Source organism: Odontesthes bonariensis, chromosome 1 (genome assembly GCF_027942865.1).
Source record: "Odontesthes bonariensis isolate fOdoBon6 chromosome 1, fOdoBon6.hap1, whole genome shotgun sequence".
NCBI classification, from domain to species: domain Eukaryota; kingdom Metazoa; phylum Chordata; class Actinopteri; order Atheriniformes; family Atherinopsidae; genus Odontesthes; species Odontesthes bonariensis.
This window is the reverse complement of record NC_134506.1, coordinates 28,491,171-28,512,298: the sequence shown is the minus strand read 5'-3', so window position 1 is coordinate 28,512,298 and position 21,128 is coordinate 28,491,171. Positions and strand designations below refer to the sequence as shown.

At 40.7% G+C, this 21,128-nt stretch overlaps 1 protein-coding gene across 1 annotated transcript in view; it reads left to right on the top strand.

The window, feature by feature from the left end:
* Positions 1 to 11,648, top strand: part of spata17 (spermatogenesis associated 17) — a 43,897-nt gene extending 32,249 nt beyond the window's left edge. Inside the window, exon 9 of the mRNA XM_075471605.1 lies at positions 11,074 to 11,648. Within this exon, the coding sequence (XP_075327720.1) occupies positions 11,074 to 11,169 (96 nt within the window). The 3' untranslated portion in view covers positions 11,170 to 11,648. The remainder of the gene's footprint in view (positions 1 to 11,073) is intronic.
* Positions 11,649 to 21,128: the final 9,480 nt, after the last annotated feature.

Here is a 21,128-nt window from a genome sequence, read left to right as displayed (position 1 = left end):
ACACTCTGTGTCATACAGTGTTTGAAGAATGCAGTATTATCAGCAAGGTCGTCGCTCTACAGACACCAAAAAGGGAAAATTTAACTTGCACCACCAAAATTGAAGTCACTGTAACTCACAGTTGTGATGAGAAATAACCATAAAGTGTCACTCTACGGGCAGTTTTATGGCACTGACTGTCCCAGAAGGGGTGAGAAAAGTTTCATGTTTTGTAACATTATTTTGCTTTTCGTCCCCTTGATAGTATGTATTATGTAAATTGTGTAAGTGATTGCTGCAAGTTGTGGCCACAGCACAAGTGTCCTCTCAACTGTGGCTGCTCAGCGGCAAATATGTAATACTGTCGCTGGACAGATTTAGCCAGTTAGCAGAACTCCCTTCACTGTGTCATTAGGCCTATAACCGACTGCTGTCGAGGTTGATTGAGACAGGTTGCAGTTGTGATTATAACTGTGGCCATAGGATGACATGCCTGTCACTCTGATTGTGGCTGCAGCACTTTGGTTGTTGTGATTATGGCTATGACACATTACAGTACTTATAAGACGATAAGACATAGAGTGGGTATTTGTGCATTGAAATTACATGATTGTGCTTTCTGAGTACTGTGTTGAACCTACTGTATTTCAGAACTCCTTTAATATATAGATTATATGTCACTGCTTGTTATAAACCACAATGTCTTGTAGGCTAGGTTAATGTCAATATCCCCAAGTGATTAGTAGCAACATTAAAGCTACTTTTGCATTAGGCACAGCTTGTCATAATTTCAAAGATAAAATTAGCTGTAATCCATGCCATCATGATTCAAAAGCCTCAACAGCTACAGCTGTCTACAGTTTGGCCTCTTTAAAGAAATATCAAGCAGAACTATTAGTGGTTAAACAAGTGTAGCACATTGTTGGTATGCTATGCTAGATACACGTAAGTAGATAAGTATGTTTGTATGCATGTATTTTGGTACACCTATAAAATGTTGCTAAACTTTTCCTCTTTTTTGCATGACACTGCTGTGTAGAATGATTGAATACAGTGATAAAAACAGTGGTGCCTGTCCTTTGCCCAGGCCTGTCACGATGGTGCCACTCAGAACTCATCAAACCTCAGATCTTCCCCCCTCACGTCACTGCTTGAAGCTCCATCTTTCTGTATCTCTCTACCTTTGTTTATGCTCTCTCCTCTCACTCTGTGGTAATTAGTGCGTTAGTCCTATCATTGGCATCACCGGCAGCTACAGCAGCAGCCAGCAGAGCTTCTTGTCACAGCTCACAGGGGCAGTGGAGTGGACAGCTCAACCCTGGTACTCGTCATCTTTATACTGTGCCACGCCAGCCTCCCCCCAGCTACATTATCTAGCTATGCTATCCAGCCATGCTCCTAATTATTTTCCAACCCGAGCCATAGCCCTTTCACCCAGCCTCTGCCACATTACCAAGCCCTGCTTGTAATCATCACTCTAAGCCATGCTTCAGCCGCTCCACACAGCCCGAAGCCTCATCATTAACATAGCCCTTTTTTTTTCTTCCTATTTCTAGACTACTGCTCTTTGGCTTGACCATCACAACTCTTGGCAGTGTGTACGCAACACCCCCAGTCCAAACCAAGCCCTAGAAATAACCCATGACTCCTGGACGTTTATTTACCTTAGCCATCTGGGTCACAGTAAGACAGTCTGTCAGTATAAATGTAGCCTTGCCTATCAGAAATCACACACATGTCCTCACACAATCACACATGTACCCATTCCAACCTCTCCGGGACCTTAGTGCTCTGTCTCAGGTGAAGGGTTGCTGTTCTCGCTCATACTCTATGTGCCCTTACCCTCACTGCTCACTTTCAACACTGAAGAGTAACTTCATTTACCTCAGGTATTTCTTCTGCGGCTTTGTCCTTCACTCATTTCACATCTCTCATCTGACTCTTTTTTTAAAGAAATTCTGCAACACCAGCAGAAATCAGAGTTCTTCGTGAGAATTACAGACTGTATACATTGGTATATCCAGTGACCTTCTCATACCAACATAGTGAAGCCGGTTATCCTCCTACAGGTAGGCTGAGCAAGACTTCCAACTTCAATAAAAAAAAAAAATGCAAATCAATAAACAAAGGGATTAAGAGCGAAGCGAGCACAGGAGAGAGACAAGTTGTCAAGAATTTAAAGCCTGTAAAGTTCTTAAATTCAATAGTGTTGTTGATGAAGATTCAGCTGAAGAATAATCCTAAAAATGTGGTCATAAATCAAACTGAATCATACTGAAACGAGTTTAGAGATAATGTGTGAAAACTGTATAAATTTCTTTTAATTTTTATTTCTTTTTGAGACCGTGATCGGCTTTAAATCAAATTGATATTCAAAGGGATAAGTAAGGTTTTGAGTGAACAATGCCCACACAAATACTGTAAATTTCTATCTTCTGACTAATTGCGTATGCAGATATGGGAAAGCCCTCCTTGTTTATGCTAATTTTGTGGTTGTGTTATTAGACATGTCACTAGCGGTTCTGCCTGTAACCATAGGGGAAAGCTAATTAGGAGGCTACTTGCTAATCAAGTACACTACGGTGAGTGGTCACGTCTGTGTCTGTGTGTGCTCCAAGCCTTTCCTTCCCCTCGCATTAGACTGACATCCATCACAACTTTCCAAAGCCAGCATCTGATCAGAACCAACTCACACTGATACAGCACACACATTTGGTCAAGTATCCCTTCTTCACACAGACATATATAATCACAATCGCTTTATTATTGCATTGAGGGTGTGAAGCTTCAGGCAACAGGGAAAGGAAACGTGTATCTGCAAAAGTGCACACATGTGGGGTCTCACTATTAATGGCCTCAGTTGTGATGTATCACTATGATACATGCAACTGATGTATGAAGGATCCTTTTAATGGGACCAGTATTCATTTGCAATTCCACTGAAATAGGCCACAATTAGAGACAATGGAATTAGGTGGGGCAGGAGCAGTGAATGCTGTCCAGATTTTATGTGTGTGAATGTGTATGTATTCCTTATGTATTAAGTCCATCCAGCTATCTGTCACATCTGCATTAATGTCCATGTTACTGCAGTGAAAAAGAAGGAATGCTAATTCTCCATAACCATTTTACAGCATGTGTAAAACTCTGCAGAGCCTTCATTTGCACAGCCATAAAACATTCCCCCTGCCACACTCCATCCCACTCAGGACCTCAGATTTATCAATTAACCCAACACTTTGCTTCCATTACAGTGGCATTTTGCACTCTGAGGCCTGCGTACAGAGTAACAATAAGGGCCAAGTGCACACCATGTTATTAAATGGACAGGCTCAAATAATTAGTGGTCATATTTTAGTGTGACTTACGAGAATGAATGACATTAGATTATTTATGTTCAAAGACAGTGGACCTGACTTAACCAGATATTGTGGGTCACCTCAGGCCACTTCTTTAACCTCACTTCATGAATTTATGTCCACAGCTCTTTTTTTAAGCCAATAAATAAAAACGGTTGACAAATTATTGTTGAAAATGTTTCACCCTCTGCCTTGAGTTGGGTGTAAGCTTAGAATTATCATTTTATTTCAGAGAGCCACTTTTAGGCTCAGGTCAAGGCTTTCACATAAAGTCTGAATGACCTGAAAGGGGAAGAACATAGAAAAAGAAAAAAATATATTTTCAAGTAACCATTTCATATTAATTAACAGAATACATCAAAGTTGTCCTTCCTTAAGTTTACCATCTTTGCAAGTTTACCCTTGTGGCAGTTATGGCATCAGTGAGACTCAAGGATAACATTTGGATGGGGAAATAGGTCATTTTAATATTAGATTTACAGTTATTGTGATATCTACCTTCTCAGTTGTCTTAGTTGCACTTTATTTGCTTTAATGCACACAACACAAACCCTGTGCAGAGTAAAGCACAGCAGCAGTATTAGCATGGAAATAAAAGATACCCGCAGTATAAAATGCTGTGGCATCCCAGTTATTCTACGAAGGAATCCAAAAGAAGACTGTTTTTCAGTCTATGCAGATGGAGTCCACTTCATATACAGTACATGTATGTAAGTAAAACAGGCAGACAAGCTAGATAGGGATGTCTGTACTTTAATGGACTCCCTGTCCCTGTGCAGATATGCTCCACTGAACCATACTGCATGTAGTGTGGTATAATCACTTTCTATCTCCTTCTCCTGTCATCACTCCGTCTTTGCTTTGCTGCCTTGTTTATGTGCACAACAGTTTACTCTTTTTCTGTCTTCCTCTGGTGCAGTACCTACCAGCAACTTTGTTTTTCCCACACCTATCAAATGAGTTGATATGAGCTGAGTGCAGAATACACACACACGCACAAACACACCTACATACACACACTCATACTTGAGCAACATGACAGCCCTCTCATTCAGTAGTGTGTTGGGGATGGAAGTCAAACCTGGCTGTGAAATGCAAATGGACTGTGTTAAAGCAACAGTGTAGATGGGCACCGAGGATACAGCAGACAGGATTCATTTTGTAGGCTTACACGAGTCTTCTTTTATCAAAACTTGCATGAATGCATTTTTAAGATGCAAACACAAGTTGTATTTTTAATCTGTCAGTGTGTCTGCCTTTGTGTTACCAGCTATGAATGTGTAAAAGTAGGTGTCACTATGTGTGAGAGTCTTGTTTGTCCAGTGTGTGTTTGCATTTCGTAGACGTGGGTTCATACTTGGTAAGCGACATGATGTGAAAGACACACCTTTATCTCTGCTATTAGATGGTTCATATATGTGCATGCCTGCGTGTGTCTTATTACAGGCTCATATGTCCGCGAGCTAGCCATGCCGGAGTGTGCATGATGAGAAGGTGGGGGGAGTGACCGTGGGACCTGGAAAGGGAACCAATCACAAACACTTAAACCTGCAAATGGCCTTGATGTCCTGTGCAAAGCAGCCTGTGTTGACTGATGAGCCTGTTAACCCTGGCTGAAACAACTCCAGCACAGGGGATTAGACAGCAGTGCTGGTCCCGGCTGTTCGCAGGCAGTTTTGCATGGGAATTGTGCATATTTAATCTGAGGTGTGCGCTGAGGTGCAAAGACAAGCCTCCCTCTTCTCCGTTTCTCATTATAGATGTGTAATAGCACCCCGAGGCTGCGGGCCTTAATTCACCAGCCCCAGCCCCAGTCTTAATCTTACCCTCAGTCTCAGCCCCCACCTTCCACAGTGCCTTCTCTTAGAGCAAATCAAAGTCCTAGTTGAAACGTCTTCCCAGGCTTTGTCTCTCCTACATGGTTGTTCCCTATTTTAAGCCACAGGGTGCCAGTTGTCTTATGGACAAAAAGTATCTATACTCCAACCCCATTTTGATGCTGTACCGACAAATGAATACAGTTCTGTTACTTTTCATGTGCACCAATTTGTTCACAATAAATTCTATCGCGAAATGACAAAAATAATGGCTTTTTGCCTCACAGAGGACTGCCCTTTGGTGTCACAATCAACCATCTAGTTTGTTTCAAAAATGCACCAGCCCAAGTCCTGCTCTCTGACTTCTTCCCACTTCTGAGCATTTCTTTTTTCATTTTCCTCAAGCATAACCTGAGGAAATACCTGACTCTAGTAAGTGTTCCCCTGGATCCAAACTGAACACAGCCCTGAAAGCATCACAGAGGAATGTGCTTGAATAAGAAGACAGTGATATATGACCCTTGAATTTCAACTTGAGTAACAGTTAAGAGATTTTATGTTTCTTCATGAGGATCACCAGGTAAATAGTAGAAATATGATATCTAAAGGAATATAGAAGAAGATAAAAAAAAAAAGTAATACGATTGTGTGAAGCTTTTGAATTAAGGCAAATTGATTCACGTGATGGCTGTATTTTTGTACAGCAATCCTTGTATGTGGTTGTTTTTCTGATTATTGATACATTTCATAGTCTTGAGTAAGGAGTTGTTGCCCTTTTTCATTTCATTGACTTTTATCTTTGTTTCTAAATGTTGCATTAGTTGGGAATTAAGGGTTTACTGCCTGATTATTTCGACTTTTTCAGTGAATAGAGCTCTCTTAAACTTCTAATTCCATCTAAACAATTCATCTCTTTCTTTTCTCATCCTGCTTCAATCTGAACCAACACGTCTCTCTGCTGGAAAGAACAATTAATGTCTTCTTACTCTCTTGCTGCTTTTTTCCTTTCCCTTATTCTTCAAATGCCTCTTCAGACACATGCTTTGTTTTTCTCATGCATCTCCCATGCATCACATTACTACCTTATGAGACAAATGTAGCAGGAGCCATGGTTTGTGTGTGTGTAAGAGGGACCTCATACTGTGTGTGTAATTTCTTGTTTGTACATGGTTCCAAACATCTTAGGCCACTGCAGAGCAGGGAAGAGATACAGAGAGGGACAGAGAGGTTGAATAAGACAAAAAAGATCGAGAGGAAAGGAAAGAGAGAGGGGAGAATGGAAAACCAGGATGATAACAAACACGGCTCAGATTTCACAGACGCATATTTCATCAATCATGTGAATAAGTCGTGGTGATTATGCATGGCGGTGGCAGGCCGAGGGGGGCTGATTACCATACACCATAAAGGCTGCTTTCTTATCTCACACACACTGATTAGTTTCTGTCTGCAGATAGCCTCTCACTCTTCGCTCTTTTTCTCACACACATACATACACACAGACACTCATGGGGTGTGTCTGTTTCTATCATACGCATGCACGCATGCACACATTTTGCAAACAAAAAACACGCACTCGCACACACTTAATGCTGCTAGCAATCCAGATGAAAGAAATTTACCTGGTGGCATTAGACCAACCCCAAGAGCCATATGAGAAAAGTTCCCTGAGCCTGTCCTTGCTAACAGTTTTTTTCTTTCTTAATCAGGATCTGGAATCATTTTTCAGATAGATGTGGTTTTTACCATTATATCAATATTTTCCGAGAACAATATATTTTGTCACTTTGGTTGATCTTGAAAGCAAAGTTTTTTCTTCCTTATAGCATAAACCATCAAATCATTTCTTGGTTAGAATTTACTGAACTCCTCTTATTGTGATGACCCACTCGGATCATTTGTCAAATGCACACATTTACTTGACATGTGAATCACTCTAACTGTTGCTTTGGATTTTGCCCATGTTAAAATGTGAATATGTTGTTCAAAAGCTTTTATTGATGATGTTGCCATGCTTCACTGGTAAAAGTAATTAGAAATGTACAGAAAAGTTCTGCAAATGTTCTAAGTGGCACAACTGCTTCGATGTGTCTTGCACATCTGTGAAAAACGAGTGAGGTGAAGTGAAAAAGCAGGAAATCCAGAAATTGTGAGTTTCAATTCAGTGTAAGACTATTATTTTGTATCATGTATTATTTCTGCTAAGCTGATTGCAGAAAGATGTTTACACCTTTGGTGTTTATGTCATCTTATGTTTGTATTAGCTTTTACTGTATACACTGCAGTGTCAGTTGTTTTTCTGTAACTATGGCTTTGACCAGATGCAGAACAAGTGGGTGATGACGACATGAAGCTGGGACAAAATTAGCTACGTATGAAAGGCCTTGTTTTTTTTTTGTCTGAGCCAGAAAATTAGAAGAGCCACTTTTCTCATTCTGTCAGTCTGATATATAATGTAAACTCATTTGGTAACCAGGCAGGAGCTGTGTTGCGCCGCAAGTGAGGAGTGTGGCTGGGACGCATTAGGGCCTCCTGACAAGGGCCTGGGTGAAATAAGTGAAATTAATGGAGCTCCTTTCATGTCGGACAAGGCCGCGGCACCCCTTTCACGCCGCATACAGTCACAGAAAAGTCAATACTTTTTTATTACTCCTCGCTTGCCCTACATTCCCCACTACAAGTGCTCTGCCCACTAATTGGTTTCAGTTTGCAGAGAAAGAGAGAGAGAAAGCAGGAGAAAGCGAGGGAGAGGACTTCATCGCAAAGAAAACTGAAGCAAATAAATCAATCTCATATTTTTTCTCCCAGCTGTCTTTTTTCAAAGAGTAACATCATGGCAGAGAGAGCTAGACATGAGAGACAGAAATAGAGGAGAGAGGGAGAGGGTAAATGGTTGGTTAGAGCACGCCTGGTCCCCAGGGAGCATAATGATATCTGGGAGCCTGTTAATGGAGACGAGTGGTTAAAGTGGTCTGGGGCCCTGGCCAGGTCACCCCTGGGGGTGTCTAACCAGCAACTCCACCTCAGTTGACTGCTCACTCTTAGGGCTTGGAGGTACAGTGAGGCATCCAAACAAAATATAATTTCAGGCAAATGCTTTGGTAGTTGTGCAGAAAATGAGATTCAGTTCAACTGTGTGTGTGCGTGTGTGTTCAGATGTTGGAATAAGTTGCATACATCATGGCCATTTTAGTGATTATACACCTGCAGCATTTCTCAAGCCCTTGTGTGCTGTCATTCTGTATGCTAGATAACCACAAATGTTGTCAGCATGTGTTGTTTTGAATGAGCATTGCTTTTTTTTTCTAGCCATAGTTCAGGATGACAAAGCTACACCATGTGAGGGATTCTGAGTTTGACTACTTTCAGGTCAAGTCAAATCAGATTTTTTTTTAAATATTTATATTTCAAATTATACATTTTTCCCCAAGCGACATGTACAGCAAACATGCTCCTCTTTCCTCCTGTATGACCCTCGACTCAGATAACAAACAACTAAACCAAAAACATAACTGAAATTATACAACTGGATGCTTGCTATTTGGAAGAAGTTTATGTGTGTGTGTGTGTGTGTGTGTGTGTGTGTACTGATGTATGTATGTGTCCTGTCTGCCAGTATGCTGTTCACTGTTGTGCTAAGCTTAAGTGGCAGTGGGGTTAGCCTCTTTCAGAAACAGCCCAGCTACAAATTGAGGTGACACTTTGAACCCCACTCCAGCACAAATATGCACACACACACACACACACACCAGTCAGCCCCCAGTTAAACGGAGGTTCCACCAGTCTCCATTTCTCTCTGCGTCCCAGCTTTCACAGCTCTACAGTGTGGGTCAGGGCAGGTTTAGGGAGGCCACAGCATGTGTGTATGTATGTGAAGGAGCTGTCACACAAGGCTGGCATCACCATCCAGTTTGCCATGTCTTCCTTGGTTTGACAAGTCCCGGCTCTCTAGCCTGTGGCCAACACACACACACAAGCTGTCTCTCTCTCGCTTGTCTATCACACACATGTATCATATGTGAACATGTATTGTTGGAATGCATAGACTGAGTAGATATAAAAGTGCACACACACACACACAAACGCCTGCCAAAATGATGAATATTTTACAATGAGTGTGTTTGACAAAGCATGCAGTGTGCTCTAAAAATGGTGATGGTAACACATCACATCGCATCATTGTTGCTGATAAATAGAGCTTTCATTTTAAATTTATACTGGAACATGCTTTATTTTTGTGGACCAGAGCTTTTATTTGTGACATGTCTGCCTGATGGACGTCATGTCTGCGTGCATTTGTGTGTGTGTGTGTGTGTGTGTGCGTACACTTGTGTGTAATCTTCTCAGCAGTTGTTGGCGTCAGATTGCGGAGGGGTACTGTTTGTTACAAGGACAGGCTTGTCCCCGCCTCCAGGCGTCGGCATTATGATGATTGTCATGGCGATGGAGTGTGAGTGACAGGCGGGATCACATGTGGTAGCCGCAGAGCAGGAAGCCCGAACCGCCCCAGTCCCTGACATTAGTTTGTCCTTCATCAAAACTTTACAGTCGTTTATAACTCACTCCCTTGGTTGCAAAATCTTTCTTGTTAATGTTTTTTTCTTTTTTTTCTAACCATCTGTCCCTTTCATGTAAGGATCTTTTTTTCCTCCCTTTTATTTCTATTGCTCCATTCCTTTCTCTCTCATTTACATTTCATGTAATGGCCACTCATCTTTAACTCGCTTTCTTTCATGGTTGCTCCTCAGTCTTTCTTATGCCGTCTTCTTCAAGTGCTTAACTTACATATAATAAATATTAAAATGGATTTTTGTTGGCATCACAAAAGTTTCTAGGTAATCTGAGCATTGGGTAAGGAGCACAAAATACCTGCACAGTCCATTTTCTGAACTACTGCATGCTGGCTGGCAACAAAGCCACGTACAGAGTTGCAACGTATTAGTGTGTTTGTGCATATGTTTATGCAAGCATTTTTAATTATTAGTTTATTTTTCACTTTGCAGTGTGTTTTGTTAAGATGTGTGTTGGTGCAAGCTTATACCTGTGTGTGTGTGTGCGCGTGTGTGTGTGTGTGTGTGCATAAATGCATCTGTATATGTGTCTTTTGGTGGAAAAACTAGAGCTTTTTGTACATCGCAGCAGAAAAGGAGGTCAGGGTTTGCATGGAGGCTCAGGCATTCATCATTAGCCTGCTGCCGCTGCTGGTAATGTTGCCCGTTACAGGCGTGATTAAGAGCCCCGCTTAGTTCCAGCAGCCGGTGCAGACGCACAAACACATGCAGATGTGTGGTATCGAGTGCTGCTCCAGTACGCTGCAGTTTTACAGAGAACTCTGCCATCACCCAGTACAGCGTGCGCTGACATGAGTGTGTGTGTGTGTTTGTTTTTTTGGGGATTGTGCTGTACATGGTCCCTGACTGCGAGAAGGCTTCAGGGCCTGATGAGAAACCTGTCACAGTCACTCATGAAAAGAGCAATTCACTGCTCTGCACACATGCACACTCTCATTGTGATGTACACACACCAGCCCACACAGCAGTTGTGCACAGTCTTGGTGAGTATATCTTTTAATCATTATGGATGAACGTACACCTTAATCCCCATTTATGAAAGCCCGGAAATGCCAGTGGCAGCATTATGACAGCACTCATCTGCCATGTTCAAGGGATGTTACTTTTTACTCATTATGGTTCAGTACGCAGTCTCAGAAACAAATATATTTGCAAAGATAAAAAGACACTGTCCACTTTTCCGATTCAAAGGTCATCCCCTAATTGCCACGAGCTTGTGACTGATTCTACATATCTGAAGTGGTTTGATTGACTTCTTTTTGCCAAATTAACTGGTTTAAAAAAAATTAACTGTCTCTGTTTTTCTCTGCTTTTCTCATTCTCTCTCTTGCCTCTCCTCCCCTTCAGCCATTCAAACCACTTGCAACACCCTTGAAAAGTGTGCTCGACTCTACTACAAGGCAGGAAATGTTTCACACCTCCTCCTGTCCGAAAGGAAATTAAAAGATAACGAAGCATTTCTCATTGAATGTATTGTACATTGTTTTTGTGTTCATGTTAGTCTTATCCTACTTTTTCAAACCTGGATGTGCCACCTGGAGTGAGAAAACAGATACATGTGGCATGTTAAGCAACATCATCTTGGTTGCTGAACATTGACTGCTTGTAGATCATAGTGGTTTATGTCATGAGAGAGAAACAAGTTGAAAGCTGCTGTATACGTGCAATGAAAAACCCGAATACTTCAACAATTTTAGAGCAATGTAGGTAGCAAGATTACATATTTTCCTTGTGAAGGACATGTTCGAAATACGATCAAAACTCTGGATAAGGAGTGAAACTAATGTGCATGTAAATGCTCTCAGTTTGTGTGCCCGCAGGCAGTTATGGGGCCTGTAATGAAAAAGTTCTCCTGTGATATTAACCAACAGCTCAGAATTACTCAGGTCATAGCACATTGCACATTAACAGATAATATACACATAACACTCAGATACATTGCGCTTCATTGCTCTGCACTGAATAAAATAAGACTTTTCACTGTGTGTGGTCTAGTCTTTTTTTTATGATATAAAATGCCAGAAGTTGTTTGGTTATTTTGGCGACCATGATTTGAGATAATACTATCATTAAATCATTACGATGCTAATTATGGTTTCGAGCTGCATGTGGTAAGGTGTGTTTTAATGTATTATATGATATTTAAAGGTTTCTTAATCTTTAGATTATTTGTTTTGTCCTGCCAACAATTACCATCTAAATTAATTCATCTTACTATTACAGATTACTAAGAAAAACTTTAGATAATAACCTTCCATAAGCTAGAGTCAGGGCTTTTTTTTCAAATTTTTTGTTATAAAAAATTATTTGGTGGAAGTTTTAAACAACGCCTTCTTTTCACCTTCTTGACAGTGTCTTCCACATTATGTGTCTACGGTCCAAAACTTCTTTGGAGACTATTTTAGCTTTTGTAAAAAATTAAGCATTAATTATTCAGAAAAGCCCTGAAGTTTTACAAGAAGTGAGGACTTCATATCTGTCCCTTTTCTGCCCTGAGGCAGAACTTCCTCACCTGCTAGTCTGTCTGATGACGAAATATAAAGTCAATTCAAAGCCTTCACTTCCTGTCTCTGTCAGAGAAGTGACACAAACGTTTTTCTTTTTTTTAATAAATCTACAAATTACCATTGTTGTTTTTGCTCTGCTGCCACAGTTGCCCCACTTGTTTTTCATGTATTTTCTTTGATTCTTCTCCTCTTCCTCTCTTTGATGTCGTTGGCATTCCCCCAGGCCTGTGCTGTAAGGCGTGGAAGAGGAGCGCAGACAGAGCATTTAGTAATGGCTTCTTAATGGGCTTGTCGACAGCCACATTAGAGCACACAGGCAGTGGGCGAGGCCAGGCGACGGTATGCCAAGCCAGATGCCATGCCAGCTGTGGTACTCAGGCACTCTCACTCACACTCTCATTTGTAATCACATTTCTCATACGGATGGACACCATGTGCGCAACGATGAGAATGCAGACAGGGAAGTCTCCTCCCAGTTTGATTCTGTATTTTCTTTTCATCTGCTTTGATTTGTGTTAACACTGATCTGGGGCTCATCGCAGCTCTCTGATAAATGTCTTCTCTTGACTTGATCTGAAAAACTGCCACAAGAAACGGATAAAATCCCCCAAAACAGTCGTCAAAAGTTCCTCAAATCCATCTGGTATTTATTTTCTGTGCAGTAGCATATAGTTTGTTAAGGAATGGATCATTTGCACAATTTTAATACATTTGTGATAGGATGATATTGACCCAACAGTAATGCTTCGACTATGATTTCTTAGTTGGACTCCAGTGCCAGAGCAACTTGAGTGGTTTTAGCCAACACTGTATACATACTCAAGGTTTCAGGCAACTTGTGCTTTTCACCTTACTGAGTTTTCTATTGTATTTGATAAGTACAGTGCTGTTATCGTGATGAAAAATGAAGCCAAAACAAGCAAAAAACCCAAATAAAATTTTCCTGATCAGTCATCCACAGGTTCATTCTCTGTGTAGTAAAGGGAGATTGGAGACACACTTTTCTGCCTCTGCACCTGAACTAAAGCCAATGTCAGAGATGTAAAGCTTTTAAAGGACAACACATGCAAGTTACAAGTTTAGCAACTACTTGAAAAAGAGAGGACTAAGAGGAGGCTATGAATGGAAAAGGATGGCAGAGAAAGGGAGGAGTGATTAAATGAATAGATGGATGATTGAATCAATTAATGAATGTTAATGTGCCATGGTGTAACAAGGGACTGGAATGTCATTGCCAAAGGTCTTATAGGTCTCCAGTAGGGGGAGCAGTGTGTCAGTGACTCCAGGCTGTGTCAAAGACCTTTATCAGTACAATAATGTGAAAGAATGAATAGTCAGAAGGTGGTTCTTTGTTTCCTCATCTGATCTGATCTTGTTGCTACCAAACCAAATTTTCCTCTGTCAGCGATGATCGAGTGTGATGAGGATGCAAAGAGAGAATGGTGTGTGTGTGTCTGCGTGTCAAGTCGTGTGTGTGTTTATGTATTGGCAGCTGATAGCATTTTAGGAGCTGAATCCCATATACAGAGCAGCGACCCTCAACACTGTATCGACAGCTGCCAATTGTCACTCCTGTGACTGACAGTTCTGTATTGATGGGGGGGATCTGCTGACAGAGAGATGGAGGACAAAACAAAAGGAAGCCGAGCAGCATTGGTGGAGAGGGGCAGAGGAGAAAGTTAAGAGAAGGAGAGAAAACAAGCCCAAGCAGGGTAAAATTGGGACTTGTGGAACTTTCCCAAGGTCATGGTAGGTGAGAAGGAAAAGTGGAAAAGTTTCCAACTTGGGTTTGGATCAGTTCACCTTTAGCTTTTTTTTTTTTTTAATTTGCAGGCCAGCAATGAATCAGTTAATTCTTATCAAGATTAAAATCTTTTGATAGACTCAGACTCTTTGTTTCTGAAAAAAAACAATTTGCTTACGACAAAGGACAGTCTTGTTGGTTGTAGCAACAGTTTCATTTTCCAAGTACATCTTCAGGGAGCTCAGGGGTAAAACACTACAAGACAGTATCGAATTTAAATAAAGGTTTCATTGTTTTGGTCGTCTCTCCCACAGCTGATATTATAGAAGGTGATTAGAAAACTCAGTAGTATCAGTAAAGTGGATAGCTTCAGCTTACACCAGTCAGTACTTACTTACTTACTTACACTAAGGATCTGATGAAGGATCTTTTAAGTGATATGTTTATATTAAGAGGGAGCCTCTGGGCTTTTTGGCTCAAATAAAAACTGCATCTTTCTATAGCTGAATGATAATGGATGAGGCCAGACCATCCTCCAATGCTGATAGAAGAAGATAGGTCTGGCAAGACTCCTTTTGTTGACCTCTCAAATAAAAAGAATTACAACTTTGTTTTTATTACAAATAAAATCTCTCGGAGAACTGTGGTTTGTGTGAATTCAGTTTGAAGTTCATCCCACAATGACAGAGCATGGCCACAGAGTGAACAAAATGAGCAGCAGGGTGACAGTTGTCCAGAGGCAGAAGAGCACAAGAGCTCCATCACAGCAGAGTGATGGGTTTGACCATGGCCTGAAGGTAAGTGTGCTAACACTGAAGCCTGGAGCTGCAAAGGATAACATCTGTGTTAAAGTAAATTCCTTATAAGTTACTTTGTTTAACTAGCATATTAGTATTGTTTGACTGATGTGTTTACCTTTTATGGGACACAAAATCGGGCTGTGATCACGCAACAGGTGTGGCAGTTTACGAGACAGTCCTTACTGCCTCGCTGACTGATTGGCAAATGGCTTTTGATGAGCAGGGAAGCTCTGATAATCCTTTTTCTTGTTTCTCATTGTTTGTAGAGAAATTGTGATGACGTGATGATGATCTCCATGTCTTCTGATTTGGCCTTTGTTGCCCATTTGCAGCACAATATTCACATCACATGTTAAATATCTTATATATACACACATGAAGTGCACACGTTTCTATCGCTTTGTGTGTATGTGTGTGTGTGTGTGTGTGTGTTACCTCACCTCAGGAAACTTGTGGCTAATTCTATTAATGGGAGGAGAGAGTATGTAAATGAGGGGAGACAGCTGGTGATGAAGGGAGGTTGATGGAGTGAGCCTGGGGGGGGCACAGAAATGCACACACACACACACCCCAGCTCTTTTCCTATACGTGAAAATGTTTTCTTTAGAACAGCAGACATTAAAAAGGAGATGGGAGTCATAGAAAGGACTGATTTTTGTCTGAATTGTAAAACTTGCTATTTGTAAAACGGACTTAATTTGTAAACCGTATTTTTAACGTGCAAATGATTTCATCTGGAAACAAAGTCCTTCTGGTCGTGTAGGTTTATTGTAGAATGTGATGCATGTGTGCCCAAGCCATTGGTGAACTTTGCATTAACTTTATGTGATAGGAATTATCAACTGAAAGTGGAAGGAGTTAATTTTCAGATATACATAATCTCATTGCGAGCTGCACTGTGAGGTGGTGGTTTTTACCGTCACCTCACAGCAAGAGGGTTCCTGGATCGAGCCCCCCCATCACCCTGAACTGGATTAAGTGCGAAAATGGATGGATGGTTGATCTCATGGCAGAACACTGTTGCAGTGACTGAGTAAAATTGAGTTATCTTTGTCAGAGTGAAGGCTTTCTGTGAGTTTCCAGAACTTGAATAGGAAGCAGCGCATTTACCTTTTTTGCTCTCTCCCAGTTGAACCAGCTCCCAATCTACATACAAAACACTGACACCCTCTTTCCTTTCAAAACTAACCTAAAAGCTTACCTTTTTGAAAGTGCTTTTATTTCATTCAGTTAGATTTTGTGCAATACATTTCTTGATATCCTTGTTATATATTTTTTTGTTTTCTGTTTTTATTTGAAAACTGTTCAATGTGTTTAAAGTGTCATTCTTTATGTCTGTAATTTTGTTTTAAGTAATTTTAACCTTTACTCTGTAAAGCACTTTTTGTTCATAATTGACAATGATTTTATAGATAAAGTGAATTTTTCATTTGTCTCTTGCAGCATTTTATTGTTGGATTTGTTTCGGCGTGTGCAGCGTGTTTGCACGTGTCGGCCACCGTAGTTAGGAGTTATTACTCAAGTAATTTCATAATCATGCATTGCAGTTAAGGTACAAAAACCCTACAAAAAATAACAGCTGAGGGATACACTGCCAAGCCATCCTTCTCAACCTAAACTCTGACAATACTACATTATAGACAGGTAGACAGACTTCCATGTTAAGAATCTTCTTAGAACACTGGGCAGGCAAATTCAGTTTCTGTCAAAAGCTGTAATTTCAAACCTCGAATAAATGTGAATATAAAGCTTCATTGCCCTAGAACCCTTGCCTTATTTTCTGATAAGCACCCAGCCCATTTGGAAATATTATGTACCCCTGCACTGTTCCCATTACTGACATCAGGATCAAGGACAACAGAGGTAATAACACTGACTGTGGCATGTTGTAAAGACACCATAGTTTCCTTAGTGTCAAAAATCTGTTTCCTCAATTTTCAGGTAACATCTTACTCCGACTCTCCGGTAAATCCCAATGGACGTCTTTCATTTAAAAACCGCCATTTCACAAGATGCAAGCCATTAATAAATCTGGACTGGAGTCACAATTCAAAAGTGTCTCGCAATGGTTACTACTCTGTTAAGTCACACACATGCACATACACAAACAGGTAGGTTCTTGGTCATAATCCTATTTTGTAGCTGTGACCACTCTCATCACCTGCCACCATATGCACACACACATAGACACAAACAGTATAATCCTGTTAGTAACTGTGATAGAATTCAAGGGAGATTTCTTTTTTTTCCCCAAACAGCGAATCTTGGAAATAAAACCTAAGATTCTAGGGAAAAAAAAAAGTAAAAAACTCGTGCTTTTATTTTCAATATGTTGGGAATCTCACCTTGATCCCTTTTGCACCTTCTGTTTCAGTAAAAGGCCTCAGTAGCAGGTGACAGGATATTTATCTACTTTATTTTATTTTCACTAAAAATATTTAGCTCCGATTTTCTCCCTTCTGGCAGTTTTCTATAATGTTAAGACCAAATTCTGCCCATGTTCGATTTGAAAATGACCACAAATGTGTGTCAGAAGGAGGTTAAAGGCCACTGAATGGTGCTGAGTGTTCTTAGATATACATTGAACTGTCCTAAAGCACAGGAGCAGCATGTTAAAACTGTAATTGATGGTTTTCCTCTTCCAAGTGAGGTATTGTTGGCTCAATATGCTTGACTGACAGGAAATGAGAGAGGAGGCTGGCCAGTCTGTCATATTGCTAATGTGATAGGTAATGCCCAGAGGACATATAACACACAACTGAGTGACTCCCTTTCTGTCTGTCTTCCGATACATTCTGTACACACCTCTGTTTCTCCATCTCTGTCTTTCTCAATTTCCTCCGCTTGCACATATGAAGAGTTTGTCAATTTTTCTCTCTCTCGCACACACACACACACACACACACTCAGTTAATCGCTCACACACACCTCAAATCTTTGGCTGTGTGGCGTTTTACTGCAGGTTAATAATGAGAAGAGAGGTGTGTGACCCTGTCAGAAGTGTGAGAAACTGACCCAAAGAATTCAGACAGGGGCCGAGACCCCCCAACCCTGAGGCCATTATGGTGTGCGTGTAATAGCGAGAGGAAAAAGTGTGTGTGCGTGTCCATCCCCGTCTTCTCATTGATGACATATGTGGGGTCATTTACATACTATTACCTTTTTTACTGGATATGAGGTATAACACGCACAATCACATGCATGGAATGGTGGACTAGCCTGATGTGATGTCCCTGTCAGATGTCAGGATACAGATGGGATGGGATGGAGGGGGTGGTAGGTCACGTCTGTTTCACTTTCTCCCACCCTCCCTCTCACAAATGCATACATACACACACACACCTGTCTTGCCCCCCTAAGGTGCTCAGTTACTGAGAGTTGTCAGAATGTCTGTGTGGGGCCTCAACTGTTTGACATCTGCCTGCAACCTCCCCCAAAACATGCACAGACACTCTCCCCCACCACCTAATTTCGGAACAACAGAGCATCTCCCAGTGATCAACATTTAGACACAGTAATCACTTACTGGTCCCAGCTGCAGACGTACACTCACAAGAGGTAAAGAGTGGGTTATTAGGACGATTACACCACAGGCCTGAGATAGGTTGGAAAAGAAAGGAAGAGAAAGGAATCATAGCTTGTCCCACAGTGTGCGTGTTGAGGTTTTTGTTGTCTTAGCTCTCCATACACACACGGTGATAGAGAGACAAGCCTCCATTTGTCCCACTTTCAAACAAGATAATGAAGCTGTCATTCTCAGACAACTTCATTGGATTGGTACAGGAGCGCAGACTGGGGCTCCGGGACACACACACATCTACCTAAGCGCACATTGCTACAAGCGATCCCCCTGGAACCTGTTAAGCATATGTCAAATATAACCATGTATAGAAAGTGAGATTGTGTGACATATGTACAGCTGGCTGAATGGGAGACACAAGCCATAGAGTAACACACACATACATTTATGGGCACACACATCTCATATCTTTAACATGCAAAGAGACAGACAGCCCTGATAGCAAATAAAATGAAATCAACCTTGAATGGTAAAATCCTCTGTGAATACATGTCTCCTCTTTACAAGTCAATTTCATATCCTGCAGCTCAAGACCAACCTAAAGAGATTTGGGAATGATGTAGAAATAGATGGGAGATGGGAGGAAAAAATGGTTAAAGAAAGAAAGCAAATAAACTGAAAATGTGTGATAGGCAGAGGAAGAGGGGGTCTTGGTGAGAGATGGTTGAATTAGGGCTGACAAATCATAAAAGTGCCACAGATTTATAAGTACAACTAAGTGACTTGTGTAGTAGATTAAACATGAGTTGGTATTCTTGTAGACAGCTCAATGGGTTTAGACATATGGCATTACTTACTAATATTGAGGTTTTTTTGCCTTTTTGTCAAGTTGTCAAACTGAGTAGCAATTGGTTTTACATGGCCTGTTTAGCTTTTAGACAGAAAATAGATTTACTTTATTGGAAGCTGTGTAAATTAGATATGTTGTCAAGCATAAGTATTATTTTTATCAAACAATAAATCATAGATTTCATGATTATAAATCTTAAAATATGGGATTTTTCAAGTAAATAATTAGATGTTTCACATTTAGCCAATTTTAGATTTATCACAACAGCTACAGATAGTAAAATGCATCCTTCTTTTGGGACAACTACAGTGTTTTGATTTTCATGAAAAGATGAATAGATCAAAACAACTGGAAAAGATCAATTGGTTTGGATGAAAAGATCAAAACAACTAGCTTGTTTCCACTGAAAATTTGTCAGTGCAACTAGCAACAACTTGCTGCAACCAGGTCAATTTAGTGTTACTTTCTTAATGCTTCATAATATGTATCTTCTGTTCGGTCTGTTAATTTGTGGTCTTTAGATGTGTTGATAGGTTTTGTAGCCTTTACACATATTAGGAGGGACCACTAGCCAACTCTCGATCTGCAGCCCCTATTTTGGAATTTATTTATTAATGAATCTATCAATTTATTTACGTTGAACAAGGGTTTTGAAAGAAAAAAAAACGTCTCCACTCCCACGCAAATATAATCCAGACTAGTTTTACTCAACTGGGTGATTTTCTCAGTCTTTAAAGGTTCTCTTTTTTACACCGATGAGCCATAATATTATGACCACCTGCCTAATATAGTGTGTTCTCCTCATCCTGCCAAAAGAGCTCTGACCAGCCAAGGTGTGGTCAAAGAACATCTGAAGGACACTCCTGGAGTGTCTTGTACCACGACCTTAGCAAAGGATCCTGTATTGGGCTTGCTTCCTACGAGTGTTATCAGATCCCATCAGATTGGTATCTGGAGAGTTTAAAGGTCAGGGAAACTCCTCAGTGTCTTGGACATGCTTTTTAGCCCTTCCTAAGCTGTTTTTGTAAGACTCAGTGCTGTCCCTCTGCAGAAAGCTGCTTGTTAGGGGAGTGGTGTTGCCTGTTGGCTGTGGGGGGTGATTGGTCTGCAACATTATTTAGGTAGGTGTCAAAGTAAATTCCTGTAGGTCCCAGGATGTAGGTTTTCCCAGCAGAACATTGCCTTAGATCAAGATGAGAAGTGTTGCTCACTTTACTTGTCAGTGGTCATAATGTTATGGCTGATCGGTGTATAGGCTATGTGGGATTTTCTCTCGATGTATAAACTGAACTGAAACTGAATCAACCCAATCATCACTAGTCAAGGAGGTCTTTCTCACTTTCCCATTGAATTATTTGATGTTCTTGACCAAAAAAAAAGGGAAAAAGAAAGAAAGAAAGAAAGAAAGAAAGAAAGAAAGAAAAAAAGAAAGAAAACTCTGACCAAAATGGAAACAGTAAGACTTAAGGCACAGATGCAAAGTCATTAACTTTAAATCTTACTGTTTCTGTCTTGGTCAGAAACAGCATTGCGAGAAGAAGGGGAAAATTAGGGTAGCAGTTAACTTTTTCTATTCGATCATCCGCACATCCACTCATCTCTTTCTATTCAAAGACAGACATAATTACAGCTTTGAGTATTTAGCCTTGTAATTTACTCGTTTTATCACATTATTTACAACTCTTGCTCTCTCTTCCCTCTTACTTTGTCTCGCTCACTCGGCAGGGGTTCACCCCTATAATCTAGTCTGTTAGGTCCAATCCATATTCCAACTTATTATCACTCTCATTTGCTTATTAAGTGCTCCCTTGTTTTCTTCAAATAAAGTTATAATTAGAGATTTGGTGTCGGCAGCTTGAAATACTATCTCCTCTTTAAGGAATCTTGGGTGGGATGAGAGAGAATCGTGTTTTATCCTGCTCATGGAGTTAATGAGGACGTGCACAGCTTGATATTGTGTTTGTATGTGTGTGAGAGGCGG